This window comes from Armigeres subalbatus, chromosome 2 (genome assembly GCF_024139115.2).
Source record: "Armigeres subalbatus isolate Guangzhou_Male chromosome 2, GZ_Asu_2, whole genome shotgun sequence".
NCBI lineage: Eukaryota > Metazoa > Arthropoda > Insecta > Diptera > Culicidae > Armigeres > Armigeres subalbatus.
This window is the reverse complement of record NC_085140.1, coordinates 434634571-434642791: the sequence shown is the minus strand read 5'-3', so window position 1 is coordinate 434642791 and position 8221 is coordinate 434634571. Positions and strand designations below refer to the sequence as shown.

Sequence of the window (8221 nt, the reverse complement as noted above, 5' to 3'; positions counted from 1 at the left end):
TTGACAAGTACAAAAAGGATCAGTTTTTATTAGCCTTTGATTATTTAGATTTTATAATTCGAATCATCATCTGAGCTTCCTTCAAAGTTTTGCCGTCCCAAATTATTTTGTCAAATTGTGTGTTGTTTCTGTACATCCCGTTGAGATTTCTTTGATAAGAAAAGAAAACCAGTTTATTTTAAAAACACACTCAATTATCCAAAATACTTACACTGTGTGGCATTCGTTGAACCACCATCCACTCTTGTACAATTCTGCACAGTTGCCATCCCACACATCATTGTCGTTATCCGGGGTGGAAAATTTCATAGCGTTGTGATTGTTCAGTTTGTTCTCGACATTTCCCCCAGCAAATCGTCCCAGTTGCAATCGGTACCGATCAAATTCATCGGAAATTTTAAATCCGTCATACCTGGCCCACATGTGCTCCTCTTCAAAACTTTTCAAAACTACCTTCAGCTCATAATTTCCCATACGGGTGATCTGATATAGCTTTTCCAGACCCAACCAATGATCGCCTCGCAGATCTCCAAAACCAGCGCGATAGTCGTTCCAAAGGCGGGAGAAACTTAACAATCCACTGGAACGTCTGAGGAAAACGATCCAACCGTTTGAGTCATTTTGGTCGTAGTGGCAGTACGCCGATATGAACGACTGGGACGGTTTCAAGCGGTAAACACCATCGATGGTTTTATTGGGGCATGTTGGAGCGGAGAATAGTTCTAAAATAAGTTGAAATAAACGAATGATAACGATTCAAATGAATTTTTTTTGACAAATATTAACTCACCGTTTTTCAGATGACCCAATTTGTTCTTAAGTGTTTCCATTCCGTTTGCCAACTGGTCAATATTGGCATGCATCAGTTGTAACACCACCATCAATGGGTTATCTTGAGAGGCAATGTACGGTATGTGGTAAGTGGTGAATGCCAAATTAATGATCATCAAAAATGCTGCGAGTTGTAGCAATCTCATTGTGATACTTTTGGATCTCGAAAAATGACTGAATCTTTGTTTAAATCGAGTACGTAGCGGAGCTCTAAATTTCCTGGTCAATTAGAGGCATGAAATGAGATCCAGCTTACTGTTCAAACTGTACGGCTGCGAAACTAATATTTTGTTTGTCGACAAAACCGCGTAAGTCCATTCTGGATGCAGAATTAGTTAATTGTTAATTTTTGTTTGTCGTATTTTAAGCTATGTTTTTGTAACTATTACATGTATTAAATACTGTGTATGTAAATTTTACCTACTTGTTCATTTTTCTCCTATTTGACGGCAAAAACGGAGGTAGTAGGAAAAAAATTATGGGATTGTTTCGAGAATCATTTCTATGTAGACAAAAGATGTATTACAATAATAGCGGAAATATTGTGCTTCCACGCATCTATGCCACTGCCGTGCGCCATCATGTGCACTAGTCACGACGCGCGTATGATCAGTTCAAGCTCTTTTGATGGATTGTCTTCACTGTTGCATTCTTCACAGATATGTATTTCGACCTCATCTAAAAGGCCGTCTTCATGGTCATTATTGTTATTAGAGCTGTGTGATTGATGAATAAGATTTGTCGAGCGATTCCTTTATATTGCTTTCATCATATGCCCAATACGTGATAATTGGACTTTAGTGTCTGTAAAATCATGAATATGTCAAATGTTATTACGCCAACTAGCAAGATAAATCAGCATTGAAATAACTTGACATTTGTGCAAGAGAACTCATGCATTGTTTCTCCCTTTTATCATATTGTCGAACCCTTTTAATAATAACAATAACAATTTCCCCAATTTTTTTAAATTTTCCATAAAAAATAGGAAATTGTCAATAAAGAAATCAGGGTATGATCAATAAATAAATATAAAATTTCCACAAATATGTAATGCAAAATTTCAACAAGCAATTAAGAATTTTCTTCAAAACAAAAATAAATTAGCACTTTTAAATGCAAAAAAAAAATGCAATAATAAAAGAAGAATCTTCCATAAAGAAATCAAAATGTTCCACGGAAAAAATAGGGGTAACTGGGAAAATATGCAGCCGCGGGGCAAAACAACCTTTTGGAATTTTTAACGGTGATCCTGGAATATTTTCAAGAATGTCTGTATAATCGGTGGTTCGAGATCCGAACTACATGCGCTGTAGATAATACTCCGGAAAAACTGCTGAAAATATACTCAAAAATGCCAAAGGGTCGTTCTGTCCCGGGGGTGCATATTACCCCAGTGTCCCCTACAAGTTTTCCATGAATAATTCAATATTAGTGATAAACAATTTTTTCACAAAATAAATATTTTTTTTCCACAAAAATAAAAAATTTTCCACGAAATTATCAATAAAGAGGAATATGAAGGAATAGGGGAACTGTACCGGTTTTGGCCATGTTCCTAATTTGGCCAATTTTGCGAATAACTCCAAAAATAAAGCAATTCGGGAGGGTTTTATTAGTTCCAACAAGAGATATATCTCTCACGATTCAACGCTGCTTTTAACTGATCGATTATTTTGGAAAAATATGTATTTTTCAGGGTTGGCCAAAATAGGCACTAAGTTGGCCAAAACCGGTGCACTTCCCCTATGAAAATTTCCATAACGAAATTTAAAAAGCAATAAAACTGAGCATTTTTTTTTAATAAATTACCCCTTCTCTAAAAGCATTTAAGGTTCATGGAAAATTTTATAAATTTTATTGCTTTTTTGTACTGCAAAACCTGTTTTTGCGTTCAAAACAGGGGAGCATAAATTGAATCAGAGCGTAAAAAAGGGAGCGTTATTTAGAATTTTGAGCGTAAAAAGAGGGAGCGTTATTTGGAATTCCTTCAAAGTCGAGTCAAGTACGAGACACTGAAGACGACCTTACTGTTGAGGTTGAGATACGTATCTTTCAAGATACAATTAAGTGGTGGAATTAAATAGGATTGTACAAACTCGTCTTATGACAAGTGAAGACATTCAACTAAAAAGCTCAAAATAATTTTCTTTCCAAATTATGCCAAACGTCCGTTAGGCCAAATGATCCACTCATCTGTTGCAGTTCAAAGTTATGTCCGTTATGACAACTGACCTTTATGAAGCCAAATGACGTTATGCAAAATGGCGTTATGCAAAACGGCGTTATGTCAAAGTACTTTATTCCTAATTATGCAGACCTTACAGAAGGGAAACCGAATTGTTTTTGTTTGTACGTCAAGTTTCCAAGGATTTTGGATGTGTCTGAGAATTGATATGTTGTCTTTAGTTAAATGGTGATATTCGTTAAATATATGTTCTGCTACTTTGTCTGCTCTGCTCTGTGCCTTTGGTAGCTTTTGTGGCTTCTGCCAAATGTTCTTTGAACATTTTTTCTCATGTTCGTTTTGTCTCCATTTGGTTTTATTCTCTAACTATCAGAACATTCAAGAAAGGTAATCTCCCGTCTTTCTCCTGTTCACATCGGATATCTCTCGGATATGAACACTTTTAATGGCTTCTAGGATTGATGGGAGTGCGTCTTTCTTGACGATGCTGACGATATCTTCTACATATCTCCACCATCGATCGTTCTGGAATAGCCTCTTTTCCCTTCAAATATATTCCGAGGTTCGATCACATAAGAAAGGGGACAGGAGGTTACGTATTTTTGCTTAGTTTGCCTGTTTGAAAAATTCTCCTCTAAATGTGAAATAATTTTCTTCTATGCTAGTCTAGTCTATATCTAGTCTTGTTAATTTTAAATATGTACGTACTTTTGTCTTTCAGGATGCGTTTGTTTTTTTGTCTTAATAACCAATCTTCTAACAAGGTAATAGCTTCTTTCAATGGAACACTGGTGAACAGTGCAGCCTCATCAAAACAACCATTATCTCGTCTCTCGATGTTATAATGATTGCAAAATTCTCTTCGGAAAACAACGGATCTTTAGCAAATATTCTGAAAAAAGTAGACAGACCACCAAAGAATGTAAACCAATATTTGAAAATTTGCCCCGACCTAAAATTTCTAACCCAACTTTATCTAGAATTAAAGGACTACCCAATATTCACAAGCCAGGAAACGAAATCAGAGAAATAATATCTGCCGAAATGGTTAATCAAAGAATTTTAAACTCATTACAAAGACACAAAAACAGATACTGAACAAGTACTAACTTGATACTTGATGGGCTACAGCTCTTCGATGAACCTAATGGAGTATCCTTCTCCTCTGGACTCGATCCTGGGCCAATCGCTTCCAGTCGCCCTGAACATTGAGCGCCCTCAGGTCCTCTTCAACTGCAAGAAGCCATCGTGTACGCGATCTTCCACGAAGCCTGCGGCCTCTTCCGGATTCTCTACTAAATATTATCTTTGCTTGACGTTCTTCCGCGCATACGAACAACGTGACCAGCCCACCGTAGTCTGCCGTGTTGTATAAGCTTAATAATATCCAGCCCTTTATACACCTGATACAATTCGTGATTCGTGCGACGCCGCCAGATACCGTTCTCCTGTATACCGCCGAGTATTGTCCGCAAAACCTTACGCTCAAACACTCCGAAAGCTCTCCGATCAGCCTCCTTTAACGTCCATGTCTCATGGCCGTATAAAGCCACCTGAAGAATCAGAGTAGTATACAGCGCGAGTTTTGTTTTCGTTTGCAGACTACGGGACTTAAGCTGGTTACGAAGTCCGTAATAAGCCCTATTTACAGCTGCAATATGCCTTTTCACCTCGCGGGTAACATCATTTTCGCACGTCACTAATGTTCCAAGATACACAAATTCTTCTACCACTTCAAATTTTTCACCATCCAGCACCATTTCGCTACCACCACCACTATTGAACCCACGTTGATTGCCAGCGACCATGTACTTCGTTTTGCTGTTATTGATCGTGAGTCCAATCCTCGCTGTCTCCCTCTTAAAAGGCACAAGAGTCTCTTCCACGGCACGACGATCAATCCCGATAATATCGATATCGTCCGCAAATCCCAGGAGCATATGCGATCTTGTGATAATGGTACCACTTACTTGCACACCAGCTCTCCCAATCGCTCCCTCGAGCGCTATATTGAACAGTAGATTCGAGAGTGCATCACCCTGCTTTAATCCATCCAAGGTAACAAATGACGTCGATATTTCATCCGCAACCCTTACGCTTGATTTCGATCTGTCCAACGTTATACGAATCAGCCGTATCAGTTTCGCTGGAAAACCATGTTCAAGCATAATTTGCCATTTCGTTTCACTGAATCGTACGCCGCCTTGAAATCAATAAACAGATGATGTGTCTGCAAGTTGTACTCCCGGAATTTATCAAGGACTAGTCGACCCGGCAGACGTTGTCCTGCATAGTAGGCGAAAATGCGCGTTGTGAACTGCCCATGCGAAGTTTCCATACGATTCTTAATTTTAGGTTTTCACGATTTACTCCATCTTACCCGTGATTTTCGCATAAGGAAATATCATATAAACCCGTCGGAAACGATAACGAATGTTTCTGCTGAAGAAATGAAAAAAATCCATCCAGCCGTTTTCGAGTTATGCGGATACGAACACAGACCATTTCATTTTTATATATATGATTTGTCTCAGGATAAACATTTGATCCGTCGTTGATCGGCCCTCACGAAAACCTGCTTGGTATTCGCCGACAAAGGAGTACAAGTACAAGTACAAGTACAAGTACAAGTACAAAACACAAAACTGTGAGGATGAGATTTAATAGAAATTAGGCAATCCACTCTGAGCGTTCACTAATGACAGACAGATGATATTAACATCCGTATAACGGTTCGGTTACAACATTGACTAGTGAATAGCAGGCCATGACTTTGCCTCTTTCCTCGTCGGGCACGCCCGGAGTTGCACGCTCGAGAAGAGATCAAATCCACGGATAGCTCGTTCGACGGAATTAGGCGTCATATTTGACCAGGCCAGGTTGTTCCTGGTTGGAAATTATTGTTCTGTAAGTATCCTGTGAGCGTGATTTGGACATTTTTTTCTTCGGTTTCGACTTGTGATGTCGAAGGAACATAAAAAAAAAGTTGACAGTTCAGAAGGCCCGGAAAAAAAGGTATGATTAATTTGTTTAGTAAATATGCACTTGCGTATGGATTGGAAAATCGTATTAAACGTAGGATTGAAATATTTGAATTAGGATTATATTGAATACGCGAATTGAGTACGGATGTTGGATACTGAATTGTAAAATTAAATTTGGCTGTAACGTAAAAAAAAATGCGAGAAAAAATGATGCTAATAGTTGTGTTATGAAAATCGCAAGTCAATGTTTTTTTTCTCTTTTTTGATGAGAGAAGAAGAGGAATGTGAGGGTGAGATTGAATAGAAATTGGGCAATCCACTCTGAGCGTGCATTGAAGGCAGACAGAGCGCTGAAATAATTTAATTTTTTCCTATCGGTTTGACCTAAACGAGTTTAAATCGAAAGAACTCTGAAGTAGCGTCAAAGCAAATTACAAATTGTTAAATAATTGTAAATTATGTAAATAAATTCGTTTTCTCATCTGTTTCCACTTGTAATGTCGAAGGTACCAGATTAAATGATTTGTTGTTCTTGTCGGTTTCGATTAAACATGATTTGTTTTCGGAATAAATGATTTGTTTTCTCATCGGTTTTCTGCTTCAGTTGTCAAAGGTGCTCTGGAAGAGTATCGGATTGTTGCAGCTTTTGAAGGTAGAGTAGAAGAGGGGTGGATTTTTTAAAATATTGTTATTAAAGAGACTTTCAGCTCAAGGCTGGCTCGTCTCGTAGAAAAAAAGAGGGGCGGGTTGTTCGCGTCAAATAAACGTAATTGGGCAATCCACTCTGAGCGTGCATTGATGACAGACATGTAAACAAGGGCCCCATACGCCTGTCACTGGCGAACAAAGCTCGTGTACTCTGCATCGAAGCTTAGAACAAGTGTTAGGGCGCAATCGTTAATGCGAACATTTTTATATTCGGTTAGTTACTGCAAATAAATTCTTTTTCGAGTCCCTTTAATCAAACATTTATCTCAAGCATTCCACATCGTTATATTGCTGCATGATTGAGTGTTTAATTTTGATAAAATATCGAGAACAAAAGTGTGCATAAAAATTCCCTCGCCATAACAAAAAGGTGGTAGAGAATTAACACTGTTGTTTACATTTTAGAACCAGCACATGTCGGGGTAGGGATTCAGTGGTTGGCCTTCTCTCCCTGCATGTAAATATCATCCGTATAACGGTTCGGTTGCCAACATTGACTAGTGAATTGCAGGCCATGATTTTGCCAAGCTTGGGTTAAGCGAAATGTCTTCTAGTTTTTTTTTATAGTAAATGTGGTATTTTGAATTTTGATGATGAAGTTCCAGTATGTGGAATACCTTATGGAAAAGCTTTAAGTTCTCGTCGCTATATTTCAATTATATCTCAAAAAGACACTTCCTAGAAAACACTCTTCAAGATCCCAGATTCATCTTCTTTTTTTATTGCCAATACTATTAGAGGGCTTCATTCTCTAGTAACTTTATGGTTTTATACACTTGAAGAGTAAAATATGGTTCTCGAGAGCGTTATAAAACTCAAAATGTTACTTGGGTTGACTTATCAACTAGTCACTTGTTATAAGACGAGTTTGTACAATCCCAAGTAACAATTGAGGTTGTATCAAAGTTTTATAGCGTTCTTCAAAACCTAATCTCAAAACCTTCCATGCAGTCCTCGCAGTTTCCACAACCTCCTGTACATTTCTATATAACCATGTTACAGCCAGTTGGCCCAGTTTTATTGCAATCATTAAAACCTGATATGCGTTCTAGTTCAGAACCAATGGTTTTATAATATACTTCAAGTCTCACATAAAACATGCAACATAAAACCTCCTCCAGACTTGGTGGTTTTGAGAACCACTATATAACCATGATACAACCACTTCATGACTATGATAAAACAAACAAGCCGATAATTAGACAGCTGTCAACTCTCAGGTCGATTATTTGTTTATCGCTTGTACTCGAACAGGAATATGTTTTTCTTCCTGCATTATATGGATTACAACAAAAATATAAGAATTATTATTACCCATGTTCAATAAAAGTTCATATCTGGCTTTTGGTGTTCTATGCATGTTTGAAGGCGTGCCAGAGATTTTTCATGGTGAAACCATGATAAATAATCAGTATTTAAGCAATGCGCTTCGTTAATTAAGTTAATTAATTGTCTTAGTTAGTAACTTTTGAAATAATTTCAATAAATAACCACTTTGTTTGATCAAATA

At 37.7% G+C, this 8221-nt stretch overlaps 1 protein-coding gene across 1 annotated transcript; it reads right to left on the bottom strand.

Annotated features, from left to right (window-relative positions):
• Positions 1 to 1009, bottom strand: LOC134218004 (fibrinogen-like protein 1). Its single transcript, XM_062696883.1, has 3 exons — positions 791 to 1009; positions 212 to 722; positions 1 to 149 (listed from the first exon to the last, which is right to left on the bottom strand). The coding sequence occupies exons 1-3, from the start codon at positions 975 to 977 to the stop codon at positions 41 to 43; spliced, it is 807 nt and encodes a 268-aa protein (XP_062552867.1). The 5' UTR covers positions 978 to 1009; the 3' UTR covers positions 1 to 40.
• Between the last annotated feature and the right edge of the window lie 7212 nt (positions 1010 to 8221).